The 21,343-nt window shown below is 45.5% G+C and overlaps 1 protein-coding gene across 1 annotated transcript in view; it reads left to right on the forward strand.

Annotated features, from left to right (window-relative positions):
* The window catches only part of LOC124024486 (filamin-B), a 115,942-nt gene that overhangs the window by 55,611 nt on the left and 38,988 nt on the right, over positions 1-21,343 (forward strand). The window contains 19 exon segments of the mRNA XM_046338393.1: positions 260-386; positions 2,286-2,422; positions 2,897-3,090; positions 3,283-3,396; positions 3,475-3,618; positions 5,739-5,862; positions 6,108-6,268; positions 6,539-6,799; positions 9,215-9,332; positions 9,617-9,885; positions 12,263-12,541; positions 13,651-13,791; positions 14,064-14,244; positions 14,962-15,135; positions 15,234-15,396; positions 16,474-16,634; positions 17,575-17,742; positions 19,549-19,711; positions 20,713-20,729. Coding sequence (XP_046194349.1) covers positions 260-386; positions 2,286-2,422; positions 2,897-3,090; positions 3,283-3,396; positions 3,475-3,618; positions 5,739-5,862; positions 6,108-6,268; positions 6,539-6,799; positions 9,215-9,332; positions 9,617-9,885; positions 12,263-12,541; positions 13,651-13,791; positions 14,064-14,244; positions 14,962-15,135; positions 15,234-15,396; positions 16,474-16,634; positions 17,575-17,742; positions 19,549-19,711; positions 20,713-20,729 — 3,096 coding nt within the window.

Raw genomic sequence — 21,343 nt, forward strand, 5'->3', positions numbered from 1 at the left:
TCCTTTCGGTGGTACATCAGCCTTGTAATATTCGCAATCTCAAACATATGTTTTGATTGGATGCTGTGATTTCCTTAGGCCTAATTCAGATTTAGAAATGTAAATTTCTAACAAAAAAAATACAAAAAAAGTATGTTTTGTGCAAGGTTCATTTGTAAAAGAGACCTTGGTGTTAACCTTTGTCACCAGGGAGGTCATGTTAATAATGCTTTTCTCTTGTATCCTTCATCCTCTCCTCTCTCCTCCCTCCTCCATGTAGAAGGTATTGAGGAGCCAGTGAAACAGAAGGAGTCTGGTGATGGGGTGTTTAACTATGACTATTACCCTCACGCCCCTGGGAAGTACACGGTCACCATCACCTGGGGAGGACAGCACATCCCTAAGAGGTGAGCTGATTGGACCTGGATCGTCAAAGGTTTCACTTTCCCGGTCTCTATGCTTTTGGATTGTTCATCAAAAACCAAAGCTCCATATATTAGACTGTCACCTGACATGTTGGGGTTGAGTTGGTTCCTTTGGGTCACGTATGACGACTAGAGCCGTGCATGTATGTGGTGGGAGGGGATTGTCCGTGGCTGATTGTTCGGTCTCTACATGTTGATAAGAACTCATTGGGATCTAGGGACTGGGGTGAGGTGGATCGTGGGATCTAGGGACTGGGGTGAGGTGGATCGTGGGATCTAGGGACTGGGGTGAGGTGGATCGTGGGATCTAGGGACTGGGGTGAGGTGGATCGTGGGATCTAGGGACTGGGGTGAGGTGGATCGTGGGAGCTAGGGACTGGGAGGTGGATCTAGGGACTGAGGTGAGGTGGATCGTGGGAGCTAGGGACTGGGGTGAGGTGGATCGTGGGATCTAGGGACTGGGGTGAGGTGGATCGTGGGAGCTAGGGACTGGGGGGACTGAGGTGAGGTGGATCGTGGGAGCTAGGGACTGGGGTGAGGTGGATCGTGGGAGCTAGGGACTGGGGTGAGGTGGATCGTGGGAGCTAGGGACTGGGGTGAGGTGGATCGTGGGAGCTAGGGACTGAGGTGAGGTGGATCGTGGGAGCTAGGGACTGAGGTGAGGTGGATCGTGGGAGCTAGGGACTGAGGTGAGGTGGATCGTGGGAGCTGTGTCTCACATTTCCCGTCACCAGGCTCTGTACCCTGAGAAAGAGACTGTTGGTCACAGACAGATTAACTTAACAAGCAACCCTGGAAATGATGCTTTTAGTGTGTAAGACCTGGTTTCAGCATGAGGAAATATATTCGTCTTTATGCACACTGATGATGGAAACCTGTGAAAGTATGTAACTGAAAATAATTTACTCTGTCACAGTTCGCTGTGAGTGGATTTAGTCTAACATTTTCTTTCCATATCTACATCGGGGTTTACTACAATGGGGATTGGATTACAGGTCGTAACGCAGTCTTAGAGGGCTCTGGCAATTCTAATACAAAGCTTGGGAGACTGTTTAGGAAAGGGCTCTGGTCTGTTCGTGCTCTGCATGGTCTCCTGGAATTACCCCCATGCTGTTACCATGGTGTTACTAAGCATTGAACAGGCTCCCAGCTGACCTTGTGTCAGAGCCAGTGCTCCCCGTACCAGGTTGAAATGGCTCTCTATGGGACGGTTCACCCATTTATTTTTAATTTTTTACGTGATATCGTTTTTGGACTTCTCTGAGTAATGTTCTGTCGATTTCCCCGGGGGTAATTTAATGTTCATGTGTATACGACTTCTTGATCAGACACTCTGAATAAATGTAGCAAAACTGTTTTCTGTCATTTTATATAATTTATCTTCGACTTGATTGCTGCCTTACAAAACATTTTGGGACTAAATCAACACTAATGAAACAAATGCAATGAGTTTGAGGGTAATGTTCCTAACCACAGGCCATTTTATGGAGAGGTCGGCTTGGCTACGGTACCACCATGCCTGAGAGACGGATTAGCTGGTATTACCTCCCAGACAGACTGGGTAGTCTGCCTGTTACCACGGTCTGTCTCTGCATTGAACAGGCTCTCAGCTCCCAGCGTTACTCACCTTAATGGCTGTCTGCCCTGCCCACTAACTTACAGACCATTTTAAAGGGCATGTTCTGAAAACAATCCCTACTTGTTCCTGTGCAGAAAGACACCACTGTACTCTGTAGCGATTGCAAGGCAAAGGGGACATGAAGCACATAGAAATGAGATACTACAGGCATGATTATGAGTTTCACCAATCCCTCTGTAGGGTTGTATATTCCCCCCCCCAAACTCTTTGGAACATATGTCTAACTATTGTCTCTGTCCCAGTCCGTTTGAGGTGGGGGTTGGTCCGGAGGCGGGCCCTCAGAAGATCAGGGCCTGGGGGCCAGGTCTGGAGGGAGGCATGGTGGGTAAATCGGCTGACTTTGTGGCGGAATCCATCGGCACTGATGTGGGTGTTCTGGGTAAGTTGAAGACACGGTTTTTGAATCAAGGCGGTCTGTGTTTTGGTCTGTAGGTCCTACCGCTAATGCGTTGGCATTGTTCTTGGTCAGTTTTTAAATCAACCAGATGTTGTATATCTGCTTGCTGTAGCCCCCCCCCAAACAAATATCATTAAAGCTTTCAGTGATGCACATCCAGTGTTTACATTCCCTACATTACTCATCTCAAATGTATATACTGTACTCTGTACCATCTATTGCATCTTGCCTATGCCACACGGCCATCGCTCATCCATATATTTATTTATATTCCTTTTTTTCTGTGTATATAAGGTAGTTGTGAAATTGTTAGATTACTTGGATATTACTGCATGTTCGGAACTAGAAGAGGAATCATTTAGCTACACTCACATTAACATCTGCTAACCATGTGTATATGACCAATAAGATTTGATTTGGTCTTTGTTAGAGAAGTCATTCTACCCTCCCTAACAGGCTTTGCCATCGAGGGCCCGTCCCAGGCTAAAATAGAGTGTGAGGACCAGAACGATGGTTCATGTGATGTGAAGTACTGGCCATCGGAGGCAGGGGAGTACGCTGTCCACGTGATGTGTGACGACGACGATATAGAGGATAGTCCCTTCATGGCTTACATCATCCCTGACAACCAGGACATTAACCCCAGCTTGGTGAGTGATGTCACACTTCCTGTCTCCTGGGGGACACCAGTAGTGAGATATGGAGGACCTAGTACAGAGCCCTGGGGGACACCAGTAGTGAGACATTATGGAGGACCTAGTACAGAGCCCTGGGGGACACCAGTAGTGTTACTGTTAGTATCTGCTGCTCCAGTAGCATATCTGTAATTGTGCATGTTTCAGGTGAAGGCCTACGGTCCAGGCCTGGAGAAGAGTGGCTGCGTCATCAACATACCGGCAGAATTCACCGTCCACACTAAGGATGCTGGGACAGGCCCCCTGAAGATCTCTGCCCAGGTAAGAAAACCCTACACTAGTACGTGCACGCGCGCACACACACAGACTAGTGGTAACTATGTTGTCTCTAACCCACAGAGTGCCGAGGGCGGTCCCCTCGACGTTAAGGTGAAGAAGACTGGAGACGGTGTCTACGCCTGTTCCTACACGCCTGTTGCCGCGGTCAAACACACAGTCGCCATCACCTGGGCAGGAGTCAGTGTACCTAACAGTCCCTTCAGGGTAAGACCACCGCAGGACAAAGGTCCCTGAATAAAACCTAACCGCTCTGCAGGGTAATAAGACTAAAACAACCGCTGTCTGGTGTCTCAAAGGGGAGGGACGATCGTTACATACCCACAACCACTCAGGAGAATACTACTTACGGTACCCTAACCACTAGACTGTAACCCACTAGAGAGTCTGTAAACTAATGTCACTCAGGAGAATACTACTTACGGACTGTAATCTAACCATGACTGCCTAGGAGAGTCCTGAAGCATATCTAACCAATGTCACTCAGGAGAATACAAAATATGAACCTAAGAAACCTCTCCTTCTGATAACCACACACACTGAGGAATACTGTACATTTTGTGGTCAGTAACACCACAGATGTATAGCTGATGCGTAATATAGTTAACAACATATATTTATAATTTCAGGAATATTTTCTTACAATGATCAAAACGCCATGTGGTTACTTGATTGTCTATATTTCTATACTTTCACACTACAATATATTTGGTTTATTTGTTAATAAACACTCTGTAACGATTTAATCCAATCGATATAAGCACATTGGTGAGAGCGTACAACTATTATTTTAGTCTATCTTTTTTAACTTCATTAGTGTCTGTTGCCTATAAAGAGTTTAATATCCGTAGTCTTTCTATCCACTGAGACATTTGACCAAAAAAAACAATGTTTATTTACTCGTTCAAGAAACTCAACCCATCTGTAAGGAATTTGCATATCTTTAATTCGATGTATCTAGTAGTCTCAGCATGACACTATGCTGCCGGTCTGTTTGACTCGGGCCGCTGCCCACCTAAACCGGATCAACTACATTTCTCGAAGACATTGTTAGGAAAAGGACCACAGTATCTATTACAACTACTGTCACACGTAAAAAATAAAAAAAAAAAAAAAAATAATAATAATAATATGCCATTTAGCAGACGCTTTTATCCAAAGCGACTTACAGTCATGTGTGCATACATTCTACGTATGGGTGGTCCCGGGGATCGAACCCACTACCCTGGCGTTACAAGCGCCATGCTCTACCAACTGAGCTACAGAAGGACCACTGATCATTAATTTAAAATTTAAAACATGTTAACGTTTCATTCCACTTCAGCCATTCATACCAAATGAATTCCAACTGACCGTTTAACTTGTTTATTAGGTTGAAGGTATTTTCTTTGAGTAGTAAACTCCGCAGGAGGCTAGTAAATGTTTGTAGTCTGTCCATCCCTTTCCTCTGATAATCCGTCTTCATATTCTGCCGGTGACGTGGGTCTGCCGGTTCACCTTAAATGATTCGCCCTGAAACTGAACTGTCAAACGGGCGAAAACGGGCCTTTCTTTCCCACCAAGTCAGCCGTTGTTTAATCCGATTTAACCAAGGAAGGCAATACTGTAGTTACTAAGAGTCTAACTGTCAAAGTTGCCTAATGGAAGAGAGAATATCGAACATGTGCTTACCCAGATCCAGATTGAATATATACATTTTATTTAACTAAGCAATTCAGTTAAGATCAATTATTAATTATCAATTATTATAAATAACAATAGTATGCACTTGATGCGGCTATAATATTACTTGTTAAAAATATATCTGTTATACATCGGTTTTTATGGACAACAATCAGAGGCCTACCAACATGTAAGTTATTCTGCAGGGGAAGACGAGATGCAAATGGCGAGGGCCCGAGACTGTTTGATTTTAATGAGTTTGTTTGGCTTTTGTATCAAATTTTGAAGTAAAGAAATGACATGATCAAATCAGAGTTCTGGCAGAACCCAAAACCCTCTTTTTTTTTGTTTTGGCTTCATGGCAGTTGACCCCTCCCTGCGCAACGCACGTAGCCTAGCTGAACCAGGACACTGACTTCAGATAGATGATACAATCGTATATATATATAAACTATTTTTGGACGGTGTGACTTTCCATTGTTTTGTTGTAGTTTGCAGTTTGTATGCTTCCTGTTCCTGTTTCCTGTTATTGTCCTAAACGTTGTTACTGTCAATTCTCTGAAACTAAAACGGTTCTGTGCGCTCCGACCTGGGTCTTTCCAGAGGGGTATTTCCATTGGACCTTGGGTACAATTGAACTAGGTACTGTTGTTGTGACTGTGCAGGTGACTGTTGGGAAGGGCAGCCATCCTCACAAGGTGAAGGTTTTCGGTCCAGGAATAGAGAGGACTGGACTTAAGGCCAATGAACCCACACACTTCACCGTGGACTGCACAGAGGCTGGGGAAGGTAACCCATACACACACACACACACGTGCCGACTTGACACAACTGTGGGAAGCTTTTGGTGTCAACAAGGTCCAGCTTCACTGTGGAACTCCTTTCAAACACTTTGTAGAGTCCATATCCCCGACGAATTGAGGCTTTTCTGAGGGCAAACGTGGCTGCAACTCAATATTAGGAAGGTGTTCGTAATGTTTTGTCCACGCAGCGTGTGTTTCAGGGGACACTCGGTGTGTATATGTGTGTTTCAGGGGACGTGAGTGTAGGTATCAAGTGTGACGCCAATATAATCAGTGATAAAGAAGAGGACGTGGACTTCGATATCATCCCAAATGCCAACGACACCATCACTGTGAAGTACATCCCTCCTGGAGCTGGACGGCTCACCATCAAGGTCCTCTTCACTGACCAGGTAGGTGACTGATAACACACAGCAGTTTATTACGCTCAGTTCCCATTGGCTTTTTAGGGCAAGGCAGCACTCTTAGGACCCAGATTAAACTTAGTCCCGGACTAGAGGCTTAATCTGTTTTCAGGAAACGGGCCCTTAATGTGGAGCGTAATAGCCCGTTCGCTTGTCTTTGTTTTTAATGTCAAGTTGTGTTTTTACGTATGTAAGATGTCTAAGTAAATGTTTCCATCCTGTGCAAATAGGTTTTTATTAAAGTTTTCTGTTTTGTAGGAGATTCCCATCAGCCCGTTCAGGGTCAAAGTGGAACCTTCCCATGATGCCACCAAGGTCAAGGCCGAGGGTCCTGGAGTGGCTCGTTCAGGAGTGGAGTGTGGCAAACCGACACATTTCACGGTGCACACTAAAGGAGCAGGCAAGGCTCCCGTGGACGTACAGTTCACTGGTCCCGGCAAAGGAGACGCCGTCCAGGACCATGACATCATCGACAACTACGACTACTCGCATACCGTCAAGTATACCCCAATACAACAGGTAACTACGACTACTCGCATACTGTCAAGTATACCCCAATACAACAGGTGACTACTCTCATACTGTCAAGTATACCCCAATACAACAGGTAACTACGACTACTCGCATACTGTCAAGTATACTCCAATACAACAGGTGACTATGACTACACGCATACTGTCAAGTATACTCCAATACAACAGGTGACTATGACTACACGCATACTGTCAAGTATACTCCAATACAACAGGTGACTACTCTCATACTGTCAAGTATACCCCAATACAACAGGTAACTATGACTACTCTCATACTGTCAAGTATACTCCAATACAACAGTTAACTATGACTACTCGCATACTGTCAAGTATACCCCAATACAACAGGTAACTACTCTCATACTGTCAAGTATACTCCAATACAACAGGTAACTACTCTCATACTGTCAAGTATACTCCAATACAACAGGTAACTACTCTCATACTGTCAAGTATACCCCAATACAACAGGTGACTATGACTATCATACTGTCAAGTATACTCCAATACAACAGGTGACTACTCTCATACTGTCAAGTATAGTCAAAGCACCAGACATGGGTTCAATAGTATTTAACGTCTTTAATAACTTTGCGTTTGCTCTAGCCTGTCTGTATTGCCATTTTGAGTGTTGTGTTGGTCAGCTAAGCCAGGCAAGCTCAATCAAACACCGCTGAAGTCTAAACTATTTCAAATAGTATTTGAGCCATCTCTGTCAACGTTATAGTGCATGTTAAAATGGCTATCCCTTATTTAGTGGTTCTTCCAGTCAGATAAGAGCCCCACACCGGTCCTGTCATAATACCCATAAAACCTAGCTGTCAAACAGGGAAATGGTTCCAATCATTTCCCCACCATGTTTCCAATAGGGGATTTTTAGAAACGTTTAAAATAAGGGCTCTGTTTCGTGTAGGTTTACCCTGGCGTGATATGATAACCATGTACATCTCTCTAGGACAATGTGACTATCGTCAATACGTTCGTCCATATTTACTCTGATTCTAAAATGCTAATGAGTGTCAAAGTAGACATCACGCAAAACTACAAATCCCAGCAAGCTCCTGCACGTCATCTCTCAGCTGAAACCTTTGCTGAACAAGTATTGTGTCCATGTTAAAGTTGCGCAAGACAATTCACTTAATTGTCCATTTTAAAGATGATACCAAATCACCAAGGTATTTATAGTTCTTTATAATAACCTAACTTGTGGTTTTTTTGCGTGTAAATACAGGCTAATATATTGGAGTCACCTTGTCCTATAGAGATTTACAAGGTTACCAAAACGTCACACCAGTTGAAGTCTACACAAAACAGCCCTTATTTTACATGTTTCTAAAATCCTCTATGGGGAAAAAGATTTGGAAACATTTCCCTACTTGACTGCTAGATTTTATGGGTATTATGACTCATGCTCCAATCAATTCACATTTTATTGGTCACATACACATGGTTAGCAGATGTTAATGTGAGTGTAGCGAAATGCTTGTGCTTCTAGTTCCGACCGTGCAGTAATATCTAACAAGTAATTGAACGAATTCCACAACAACTACCTAATGGATTAAGGAATGGTATAGGAGTATATGGATGAGCAATGACCGAGCTCTGCTGTGGTACTGTGTAGCATCCTGTCTAGGGACAGGTACTCTTTTTACCAGACATTCTTCATCTGTGATCACTAGTATAGGTAAAGGCTCAATTAACGTGGTGTTTGTCTCTGTCTCACACTCGCTCTCTGTATGTCTTGTTCTCGCTCTGTCTCCCTCGCTTTGTCTCTGTGTGCCTCTGTCTGTCTCTCGCTCTCTCTCTCTGTCGTCTCTCTCTGCTCTCTCTTCTCTCTCTCTGTGTCGCTCTCTCTCTCTGTGTCCTCTCTGTGTCGTCTCTGTGTGCCTCTGTCTGTCTCTCGCTCTCTCTCTCTGTGTCGCTCTCTCTCTGTGTCGCTCTCTCTCTCTGTGTCGCTCTCTCTCTCTGTGTCGCTCTCTCTCTCTGTGTCGCTCTCTCTCTCTGTGTCGCTCTCTCTCTCTGTGTCGCTCTCTCTCTCTGTGTCGCTCTCTCTCTCTGTGTCGCTCTCTCTCTCTGTGTCGCTCTCTCTCTCTGTGTCGCTCTCTCTCTCTGTGTTGCTCTCTCTCTCTGTGTTGCTCTCTCTCTCTGTGTTGCTCTCTCTCTCTGTGTTGCTCTCTCTCTCTGTGTTGCTCTCTCTCTCTGTGTTGCTCTCTCTCTCTGTGTTGCTCTCTCTCTCTGTGTTGCTCTCTCTCTCTGTGTTGCTCTCTCTCTCTGTGTTGCTCTCTCTCTCTGTGTTGCTCTCTCTCTCTGTGTTGCTCTCTCTCTCTGTGTTGCTCTCTCTCTCTGTGTTGCTCTCTCTCTCTGTGTTGCTCTCTCTCTCTGTGTTGCTCTCTCTCTAGGGAGAGATGGTAATCATCATAACGTTTGGAGGAGATGTCATCCCCAAGAGTCCCTTTGCTGTGGGAGTGGCTGCTCCTCTGGATGTCACCAAGGTCCAGGTCAACAACCTGGATGGCAGTAAGTAGTGTTAACCTTTGACCTAGCGGACGCTAGCTTCCTACTGGATCAGCTGAAAACTTCCCAGCTGGTGTTCAGCAGGCAGCATGCCTCTATGGTGCTACGACAGTTTGCCATTTCAGTAAAAGCCCTTTTCATGAACCCCCTTCCCTACCACTAGTGGGGGGAAATTGTTGCCTGTGTGCCTTCGTAGGATTGTCTTGGTGCTTGTTTCTTTAGGACGGGTCTTTAGAAAGGCTGTGTGCTGAAATGTTAAACTATATCCCCTCTCCTTGTTTGTTCAGGAGTGGAGGTGGGGCAGGACCAGGAGTTTGTGGTGGGCACCAAGGGAGCGGGAGGCCAGGGTAAACTGGAGGTGAAGATCAGCAGCCCTAGCGGTAAGCTTGTCCCCTCTGTGTTGGAGGCTCAGCCTGGGAAGAGACCAGAGAACAGCACGGTGAAGTACATCCCCAAGGAGGAGGGTCTCTACGCTGTGGAGGTGAACTACGATGGACACCCAATCCCAGGCAGCCCCTTCCCTGTGGAGGCCACGCTGCCTCCAGACCCCAGCAAGGTACAGCCGTACACTGATATACAATGTCACGGCTCAATGTCACGGCTCAATGTCACGGCTCAATGTCACGGCCTTGTAGTTTAATGAGGTTATTTCATGACTGTTTTTTTGTATATATGTTATGAATCCCCATTGCTGCCTTGCTCTTCCTGGTGTCCATCAAACATTAAGGCAGTTATATACATTATAATACCATTTCTAGACATTAAAATGAATTTTACAACAGATCTCACAATACATTGTGTCCTCAGGCCACTACACTACTGCAACACAATCTGTGTATTTCCCTGTCTCTTCAATCCCCGCTGTTCCATAAGGTGTTTTTTTAATCTGTTTTTTTTTATCTAATTTGACTGCTTTCATCAGTTACCTGATGTGGAATAGAGTTTCCATGTAGTCATGGCTCTATGTAGTACTGTGTGCCTCCCATAGTCTGTTCTGGACTTGGGGACTATGAAGAGACCTCTGGTGGCATGTCTTGTGGGGTATGTCCTGTATGGGTGTCTGAGCTGTGTGCTAGTAGTTTAAACAGACCTCTGGTGGCCATGTCTTGTGGGGTATGTCCTGTATGGGTGTCTGAGCTGTGTGCTAGTAGTTTAAACAGACCTCTGGTAGCATGTCTTGTGGGGTATGTATGGGTGTGAGCTGTGCTAGTAGTTGAAACAGACCTCTGGTGGCATGTCTTGTGGGGTATGGATGGGTGTCTGAGCTATGTGCTAGTAGTTGAAACAGACAGCTCAGTATCTTCAGCTTGTCAACACTACTTACAAAAACAAGTCGTGGCGCAGCTGTCTCTCAGTACAATAGATGTCTCTACAGTCATTGGTTCGAATCCAGGCTGTATCGCATCTGACCGTGATTGGGAGTCCCATAGGGCGGCACACAATTGGCCCAGCGTCGTCCGGGTTTGGTCTCGGGTAGGCAGAAATTGACTTACAATGACGAACTACTTGAAGAGTTAATTTAAATTAAGTTAATATATTTACTTAAACATGTCATCTCTCCTTTACTTTGAGCTATGAGAGATTGACCTTCATATTAATAATTTTAGTCATTCTGCTCTCTTCTGGACCAACTGTAATTCTCCCATATTTGTGGCACACGACTGAACAGTAGTCCAGGTGAGATACAACTAGGGCCTGTAGGACCTGCCTTGTTGATGGTGTTAAGAAGGTAGGGCAGCGCTTTATCATGGACATACAACAGTAGCTAAGATGGGGGAGAAGTATCAATTAGTTTTGACCATGACAGTTTACAATCCAGGTTTACTCCACGCACTTTAGTCTCCTCAATTTCTTTGTAATCATTATGAGATTTAGTTGGGGTTGATGTTTAAGTGAAGTACTTGTCCCAAATATAATGCTCCTAGTTTTAAAATATTTAGGTCCAACTTAGTTTCTAAATGGGTGGCATGAAATAACTGCAGGTCTTTAAGTGTTGAAGTAATTTCAGTTGCTGTAGAAGGTGACGTGTGGTGTTGAAGCACCTCCATACATAAATGCACTCCTTAATAATGAAGATTGAAAAAAAGGGGGCCTAGACAGCTTCCCTGGGGAATTCCTGATTCTACCTGGATTTTGTTGGATAGGCTTCCATTAAAGAACACCCTCTGTTCTCTTGACATCTAACTCTTTATCCACAATATAGCAGGGGTTGTAAAGTCTTATCATATGTTTTTCCAGCAAGACTATGATCAATAATGTCAAAAGCCACGCTGAAGTATAACAGGACAGTTCCCACAATCTTATCAATTTCTCACACAAGTGATGGATTGGATAAGTGCCATGCATGTTGAATGCCCTCCACTATAAGCATGCTGAAAGTTTGGTAAGGTATTTACTGTAAAATAGCATTGTATCAGGTCAAACACTTTATCTTTTTTTTAACTAAGTGTTGTCAACAGGCTGGTTGGTTGGCTGTTTGAGTCAGTAAAGTGGGCTTTATTATTCTTAGGTAGTGGAATAACTTTACCTTCCCTCCAGGCCTGAGGGCACATACTTTTCAGTAGGCTGAAATTGAAGATGACAGATGGGAGTGGTACTATTATCCTCAGTTATTTTCCATCCAAGTTGTCAGACCCCGGTGGCTTGTCATTGTTGATGGACAACAATAATTTTCTCACCTCTTCCACACTCACTTTACAGAATTCAAAATGACAATGCCCGTCTTTCATAATCTGGTCAGATATACTTTGGATGTGTAGGTTCTACAGGATGTCAGCTAGTACAGCGAGAGATTGATCCCTAATCTAATGAATTATTTCATGATGAAAAAAAAAAAATTTTTTTAAAGTATTTTTGCTTCTGTTTAGTGGCGGTTCGGATAACTGGCTGTTTGTATTGACTATTTAAAACTGACGGTTTGTCTGTCCCTCCAGGTGAAGGCGTTTGGTCCAGGTCTGAAGGGGGGTTTGGTGGGTAATCCCGCTGAGTTCACCATCGACACTAAGGGTGCAGGGACCGGTGGCCTGGGCCTGACTGTGGAGGGGCCCACCGAAGCCAAGATAGAGTGCTCTGATAACGGGGACGGGACCTGTAGCGTGTCCTACCTTCCCACAGAGCCAGGAGAGTACCTGGTTAACATCCTGTTTGAGGAGACTCATATCCCAGGATCCCCCTTCCACTCTGACGTCAACTGCCCCTTTGACCCCACCAAGGTAGGGATGCGTGAACGCTGCACTTGGGTACACTGGTTAAATAGCTCAGTTGGTGTAGCCTGGCACTTGCAATGCCAGGGTAATGAGTTCAAATCCCGGGACCACCCACATGTAAAAATTGTGTGCGCACACGACTGAGTCAATTTGATAAGAGCATCTGCTTAATAATTAATATAATAATAATAATATAATAATTCAGACCCCTGTACTTTTTCTATTTATTTTTAAACTTCTAGCCTTATTCTAAAATTGATTAAGTTGTTTTTTTCATCATCAATTTACTCACAATACCCCAATGACAAAGTAAAAAAAGGTTTTTAGAAATGTTTGCACATGTATTTAAAAAAACAAACAGGAAATATAACATTTACGTAAATATTCAGACCCTTTACTCAGTGATTACAGCCTCCAGTCTTCTTGGGTATGATGCTTCAAGCTTGGCACACCTGTATTTGTGGAGTTTCTCCCCAGATCCTCTAGCTCTGTCAGGTTGGATGGGGAGCGTTGCTGCACAGCTATTTTCAGGTTTCTCCAGAGATTTTCGATCAGGTTCAAGTCTGGGCTCTGGCTGGGCTACTCGAGGACATTCAGAGATTTGTCCTGAAGCCACTCCTGTCTTGGCTGTGTGTGCTTAGGGTCATTGTCCTGTTGGAAGGTGAACCTTCACCCCAGTCTAGCAGGTTTTCATCAAGGATCTCTCTGTACTTTTCTCTGTTTATCTTTGTAGATTGATTTGAGGGGGAAGAAAAGATGTAATACATTTTGGACTAAGGCTGTAACCTAACAAAAATGTGGGAAAAGTCAAGTGGTCTGAATACTTTCCAAATTAAGTGTGTACTCACACACGCACATCCCTTGTTCATTGCCTTCATGCCGGACAGTAATAACCAACCTGGGACTTATAACACTACACTGTTAAACTCGTTTTATCATATTTATTTCTCTTGCTAATACTGTTTCGATTGTACTTATGTTTAGGGAGACTGATTTATCATTCATTACAAGTGAAAACCAATATGACTACTGATGTTGAATGCCCTTATTGTAGCCAAGTCCCTCTGGATAAGGGTGTCTGAATGACAAAATACCTCTAAATATCATTCTGTCAGGTGGTGGCATCTGGCTCGGGGCTGAAAAGGGCCAAGGTGGGAGAGGTCAGTGTGGTGAATGTGGACTGTTCCAGGGCTGGACCGGGTCAACTCACCCTGGACGCTGCCTCTGACTCTGGCAACAATAAGGCGAAGACCGAGGTGTGTACCATGGGAGAGTGGTTATCTTAACAGATTGGAATATTAAATATTTATAGAAATATTAATTACTTAATTGAACTGTTCATATGATGGTAGAAACCCTACTTACTGTAGCCTTATCAACCTGTTTGTTGTTGACTCTTGAAGTAGTACATTTTTCTTAGAAGTCCTGCATACCAATCTCATAGAAAAGCTTAGTAGCTAACTAATGTGCTTACAGGTACAAATCCCCTTCAATAGTTTATATTTTTTTAAATAATTCATTCATTCAGGTGATCGACAACAAAGATGGCACCTACACAGTGACCTACGTGCCCCTGACCGCTGGGATGTACACCCTGCTACTGAAGTACGGAGGCAAGGCGACGCCCGGGTTCCCTGCCAAGGTGATGGTCGACCCTGCAGTGGACACCTCCAGAATCCAGGTGTTTGGCCCCGGAGTGGAGGGACAAGGTAGTTTATTTACAGACACTCTGTTGCTCTTTAGGGTGTATGTTTCTATAAAGCACTTTGTGACAACTGTTGATGTACAAAGTGTTTTTAAAAACAAAAAAATAAACATTTGATTTTGGAGTGGCACTGAGAAGCAAACTCATGAAACCCAGTGTATTGTAGCGTGTCTCTTGGCAATCTTTAACCTGGGTAACTGTAGGAGAGGATCGACTTTATTGTCCGTCTGGGTACAACCTACTCCAACTGAAAGTGACTCATCTTCATTCTGATCGACCACAACTGCTGTTTGCCGAGTTAACATGACACCAGGAGCCCTTTTGTGTAGTGGAGAACATTGCTTTGTCAAGAAGAAATGGGAGCGTTTCTAGAAGCATGTCGGGCTTCTGAATAACTCTGTAGCGGTTGAACAGTGAAGTCTATAAAAACCATTACCTCACCTCAGAGCAGTGACATAAGGAACATCACGTCACCACTGCTGCCTCAATGGAAGACTTATTAGAGTTCAAAGGGGCAGTTGGTGAGGATGGCAAGTTGACAACCCCCCCACACAAATACACAGATGTTGAAAAGCACAGGGCCAGCTGTGGAGTAGTACCCCTGGATGGAGAGCAGGTTTTTTGTGTGTGGGGGGGGGGGAACAAAGTCAACAAAAGCTCAACATGACTTGGAAATGAGTCGACCAAAATTAACTATTTATTTAATTTAATTTCTCTCCAGCGTTGTTCCGGGAAGCTACTACGGAGTTCACAGTAGATGCCAGGTCTCTGACTAAGAAGGGAGGTGACCACATCAAAGCCCAGGTCAGAAATCCCTCTGGTGCCGTGACTGACTGTATCGTCACTGACAAGGCGGACGGGACCTATGGCATTGAGTACACACCCTTTGAAAACGGTAAAAAAAAAAACTTGCCATTTTGAGCCTTTTGTTGACGTAAAAAGGGTATTATGAATAGATTTTTGTGGTTGGTTGACATCTTTCTGATCTCCTAGGAGTCCATGCTGTGGAAGTGCTGTACGATGAGTCTCCGGTCCCAAAGAGTCCCTTCCAGGTGGGGGTAGAGGAGGGCTGTGATCCTACCAGGGTTCTGGCTAAGGGCCCCGGGCTCCAGGAGGCCATCACAGAGGCCCCCAACAACTTCTCCATCATCACCAGGTAGGTACACACACATGTTCATGTCTTAAGACACAGAAGGATGGAGCGATGTTCATTCATCTTCTTTTAAAACCTTTTCTCCTGTTTGGTGTTTAATGAACCCAGGTATGACGGCACTGATCAACAGGGGAAACTTGACTTGAGCATTAGTTCAGTAGTTTGGTTCAACCGGTCTTAAATCACACGTTTGTCACGTTCTTTGTAAATAACAGTTTCTGATCACCAGCTCTGTCCATCTGCAGTACAACGTCCTCTGGTCTGGACTGGCAGACTTAGAATGTGTCCCAAATGGCACCCTATTTGTCAAACGTAGTTCACCATAGGGAATAGGTTGTCATGCCCTGATCTATCTCACCTGTCCTTGTTATTGTCTCCACCCCGTCCAGGTGTTGCTGATTTCCTCCAGTGTATACTTACATTAGAATGCTCACTTGTGTTGGGGGTATGAGGTAATTGAGATGGATATGTACATGTGACTAGGCAACAGGATAGATGATAAACCGCAACGTATCTGAGTCAATAGAGTTCAACTATATTAGTCGTCCTATAGCTTGGGGATAGAAGCTGTTCATTTTCTGGACTTGATGCATCAGTTCTGCTTGCCGTGCGGTAGCAGCGAGAACAGACTATGACTGGGGTCTTTGGCAAAAAAATGTTGGGCCTTCCTCTGACACCGCCTGGTATAGAGGTCCTGGATGGCAGGAAGCTTGGTCCTGGTGATGTACTGTGCCGTACGCACTACCCTCTGTAGTGCTTTGAGGTTGGAGGCCGAGCAGTTGTCATACCAGGCGGTGGATCTGAGGACCGATGCCAAATCTGTTCAGTCTCCTGAGGGGGAAGAGCCTTTGTTGCTCTTTTTACAACTGTGTTAGTATGTGTGTGGACCATGATGGCTCCTTAGTGATGTGGACCTCCTTAGTGATGTGGACCGCGATGGCTCCTTAGTGATGTGGACCGCGATGGCTCCTTAGTGATGTGGACACTGAAAAGCTTGAGGCTCTCGTCCTGCTCCACAACAGTCCTGTTGATGTCTACCATTTAATACAGTAGTCTGCTCTAATCCTGTGTTTTTCCCAGAGGGGCAGGTATCGGAGGCCTGGGCATCACAGTCGAGGGCCCATCGGAGTCTAAGATGTCCTGTAAAGACAATAAGGACGGCAGCTGTAACGTAGAGTACATCCCATTCGTCCCAGGCCTGTACGACGTTAACATCACGTATGGAGGAAAACACATCCCAGGTAACGAGACTCTACTACAAGGTTCCCTAACTGTGTAATGGGCCCCCCCTGGGTGAACATGTGGTTGTTGTCCTAGCATGGCACGGCTGACTCTAATAACCCACTCATCAAGGTTTGTGTTTGAGACTATGCTGCAGAGTTAAAGATTAGTGTGTGTGTGTGCAGGTGGGTTTTGGCAGGGTGACGTCGTTGTGTTTGTATGTGTATGTTTTGTGTTTTCAATGAAAAAATGTTTTAGTAATTATATCAGCTGTGTAGTTTCTAGTGTAACCGATGTGAAATGGCTAGCTAGTTAGCAGTTGGCGCTAATAGCGTTTCAATCGGTGACGTTACTCGCTCTGAGACCTTGGAAGTGGTTGTTCCCTCTTTGCTCTGCAAGGGCCGCGGCTTTTGTGGTGCGATGGGTGACGATGCTTCGTGGGTGGCTGTTGTACGGACGGTCCCTGGTTCGAGCCCAGGGACCCTACACTAGATCAAAGCCATAATGTGAACCTGGGGGGGGGGGGGTTGGTAATGCAGGAGGTCGATTAAGTTAGATTGAACAAAAAAGGGGGGGGTACTGAACCAAAAATGTAATTGCTTGTCGACAACGTGGTCATAGGCCTGGGAAGAAGAGTGCCGCTGGCATTTCACCTGACAAGACCAGATTTTAACATTATTTTAACTAAAATATAATGGGGGTTCCTGGTTTTCCTGGGTGGGGGGGTTCCCTGGGTTGCTGGTTTTTCCGGCAACTATCTGTTATCCTGTAGAACCGCGGATCCTCCCGTCTGTCCACCAGCCTGTTGGTTCAAGAGACCAATGAAGGACAAGCTGCTGCTGGAAATGTTCTATTTGGTGCCCAGAGTTTCACCGTAACATTGATTTTATCTGGTTTAGGAATAACTCCAAGCCCAGCTGTCGGTGGATCTAACTCTCTCTCTCTCTCTCTGTCCATCAGGCAGTCCATTCAAGGTACCAGTGAAAGACATGGTTGACCCCAGCAAGGTGAAGATCTCTGGACCCGGCGTGAGCTCAGGTGTCCGCGCCAATATCCCACAATCATTTACTGTGGACTGCAGCAAGGCCGGGGTGGCTCCGCTGTCTGTAGCCGTCACCGCACCGAAAGGTAAGGGTTTGATTCAGTGTGTGTGAGGTGGCCCCTCTCTGGCTGTCACAGCACCCCAAATGTCAGACTGGGTTAGTTTTATTTCTGTTAGTTGTAAGAGATGACAGGGAATTTACCCAGAGAGACTTGTGGTGACTACAACACATTTGCATGGCGCAGAGAATTGTTCTGCTGTTTTAAAGCTAATTTCCAGCAATTCTACACCTTTTTCTATCTTATGAAGTTGGGACTCGGTGGGGTGTGAATACTTATAGTACATTTGAATTTCACCTTTATTTAACCAGGTAGGCCAGTTGAGAACCAGTTCTCATTTACAACTGCAAAACGTACGCGGACACCTGCTTGTCGAATATCTCATTGCAAAATCATGGGCATTAACATGGAGTTGGTCCCCCCCTTAGCTGCTATAACAGCCTCTACACTTCTGGGAAGGCTTTCCACTAGATGTTGGAACATTGCTGCTATAACAGCCTCCACTCTTCTGGGAAGGCTTTCCACTAGATGTTGGAACATTGCTGCTATAACAGCCTCCACTCTTCTGGGAAGGCTTTCCACTAGATGTTGGAACATTGCTGCTATAACAGCCTCCACTCTTCTGGGAAGGCTTTCCACTAGATGTTGGAACATTGCTGCTATAACAGCCTCCACTCTTCTGGGAAGGCTTTCCACTAGATGTTGGAACATTGCTGCTATAACAGCCTCCACTCTTCTGGGAAGTCTTTCCACTAGATGTTGGAACATTGCTGCAGGTCGGGCACTGATTTTGAGCCGTTAGGTCTGGCTTGGCTGTCGGCGTGCCAATTCATGGGATTGAGGTCAGGTTTGGTTCTTCCACACCGATACAGATCTCTGCAAACTATTTCTGTATGGGCCTGGCTTTGTGCTTGGAGGTATTGTCATGCTGAAACTGGAAAGGGCCTTCCCCAAACTGTTGCCACAAAGTTGGAAGCACAGAATCGTCTAGAATGTCATTGCATAATGTAGCTTTAAGAGACCATTATTCTTCTGAACTTTAGTTGTCACTCATTCGGTGAGGTCGTTCTCCTGCCACCCGCCAAACCCAGATTCAGCCGTCGAACTGCCAAATGGTGACGCGTGAGTCATCACTCCAGAGAACGCGTTTCCACTGCTCCAGAGTCCAATGGCCACTAGCTTTCCACCCCTCCAGCCGAAGCTTGGCTTTGCGCATGGTGATCTTAGGCTTGTGTGCGGCTGCGTCAGCCATGATGCTCCCGAGGCGATTTTTAATCCCACTACACTCTTCAGCACTGGCCCTGTCCCGTTCTGTGAGCTTGTGTGGCCTACTACTTCGTGGCTCAATTTCGTCACGAACCGACTTGTTTGGTAAGGTGCCATCCTATGACTGTGCCACGTTTAGGCCTTTCTATTCCCAATGTTCTCCGTTTTAATATACACACCTGTCAGCAACAGGCTAAAATAGCAGACTCATTTGAACAGGTGTCCACATACTTTTGTATTTTTTTATGTCTAATTCAATACTTTTTATATTTTTTATTTATTTTACCTTTATTTAACCAGGCAAGTCAGTTAAGAACATATTCTTATTTTCAATGACTGCCTGGGAACAGTGGGTTAACTGCCTGTTCAGGGGCAGAACGACAGATTTGTACCTTGTCAGCTCGGGGGTTTGAACTCGCAACCTTCCGGTTACTGGTCCAACGCTCTAACCACTAGGCTACGCTGCCGCCCCGTTACTACTTTATTGTGTTCAATACCAATATTTTCCATTTCCGGTACGACTAAGGTCGGTCCTGTCCTGATGTCAGGTGTGTGTGTGTTTCTCAGGTGTGGCTGAGCCGGTGGAGGTGATAAACAACGGAGATGGAACACACACTGTAGCCTACACCCCTTCAGTGGAGGGACCCTACTCTGTAGTGGTCAAGTACGCTGACGAGGAGATCACGCGCAGGTAACTCACTGATCTGGACTCTGTTACATCGAGTACAGTGTGTTTTTGAGATGCTTGTCTGTTCATTCTTTAGCCACAGGTATTACAGCAGATAAACCCATTTTTACTGTGATTACACTGTGATCCCAGAGTTTTCCCTGTGAAATGTCTAGGAAAATCAAATGGGCAGTTAACATTTTTTCTTAAAAAGAATCTTTAAACTTCACGTAAGTAATATTCCTCGACTACTAAGGTTCAGTATGTTGGAACAGGGAGCGATTTTTAGTTGCTGTTCTTCCGAGAACACAAACACATCTTTCATCGTGTATAGTCAGGTCAGTCACCGGACAGAACCGTGCCCTAGGCCTATCAGTATAGGCAGGTCAGTCACCGGACAGTACCGTGCCCTAGGCCTATCAGTATAGGCAGGTCAGTCACCGGACAGAGGCCTATCAGTATCAGTCACCGGACAGAACCGTGCCCTAGGCCTATCAGTATAGTCAGGTCAGTCACCGGACAGAACCGTGCCCTAGGCCTATCAGTATAGTCAGGTCAGTCACCGGACAGAACCGTGCCCTAGGCCTATCAGTATAGGCAGGTCAGTCACCGGACAGAACCGTGCCCTAGGCCTATCAGTATAGGCAGGTCAGTCACCGGACAGAACCGTGCCCTAGGCCTATCAGTATAGGCAGGTCAGTCACCGGACAGAACCGTGCCCTAGGCCTATCAGTATAGGCAGGTCAGTCACCGGACAGAACCGTGCCCTAGGCCTATCAGTATAGTCAGGTCAGTCACCGGACAGAACCGTGCCCTAGGCCTATCAGTATAGTCAGGTCAGTCACCGGACAGAACCGTGCCCTAGGCCTATCAGTATAGTCAGGTCAGTCACCGGACAGAACCGTGCCCTAGGCCTATCAGTATAGTCAGGTCAGTCACCGGACAGAACCGTTTATCAGTATAGTTTTTTAGGTCAGTCACCGGACAATGTTTACACCTTAATTCTAGACCCTAGGCCTATCAGTATAGTCAGGTTTAGTCACCGGACCAGAACCGTGCCCTAGGCCTATCAGTGGTCCAGGTAGTCAGGTCAGTCACTTTCCAGGACAGTTCACCATCGTGCCAAGGACGCAGGAGGCCTATCAGTAGATCACAGTGAGTTCACCTGAGGGAACCGTGTTTCCTATCAGTAAGTCAGGCTGGACTTTCGAGAACACATAACGGCTAGTGTCTCGGCGGTGGGGGGTCCCGGTCAGAACCGGCCCTAGGCCTATCAGTATAGACAGGTCAGTCACCGGACAGACATCCCTAGGCCTATCAGTAAGGTTTTTTACAGGCCCCTGGGAGATCTTGATTTATTATTAGAACCGGCCTACAGAAGCCGGCAGCCCGCAGATCTTTTCACGCACCAATTTACATTTCCCAAATGCAACGGTGAACCGAGCAGTAGGCTGCCATTTCAATATTTATTACAGCAGTTGTCAGCATCACAGTAAAATTAACTTTCAGATACCCATCAAAAATGGCAAAACGGAAGGTGGACACTGAGAACCGGGGTTTCAAACAAGGTGGGAGTCGGAGTATTTATTGGAAAACCTTTCTTCTGTGTGGAGAAAGTGTGGCGGTACTGAAAGAGTATAATCTGAGACGACATCCACCGGACAAAAACAAGAATATGGACATGGAACAAAGGCT

The sequence above is a fragment of the Oncorhynchus gorbuscha genome, linkage group LG03 (assembly GCF_021184085.1).
Source record: "Oncorhynchus gorbuscha isolate QuinsamMale2020 ecotype Even-year linkage group LG03, OgorEven_v1.0, whole genome shotgun sequence".
Lineage (NCBI taxonomy): Eukaryota > Metazoa > Chordata > Actinopteri > Salmoniformes > Salmonidae > Oncorhynchus > Oncorhynchus gorbuscha.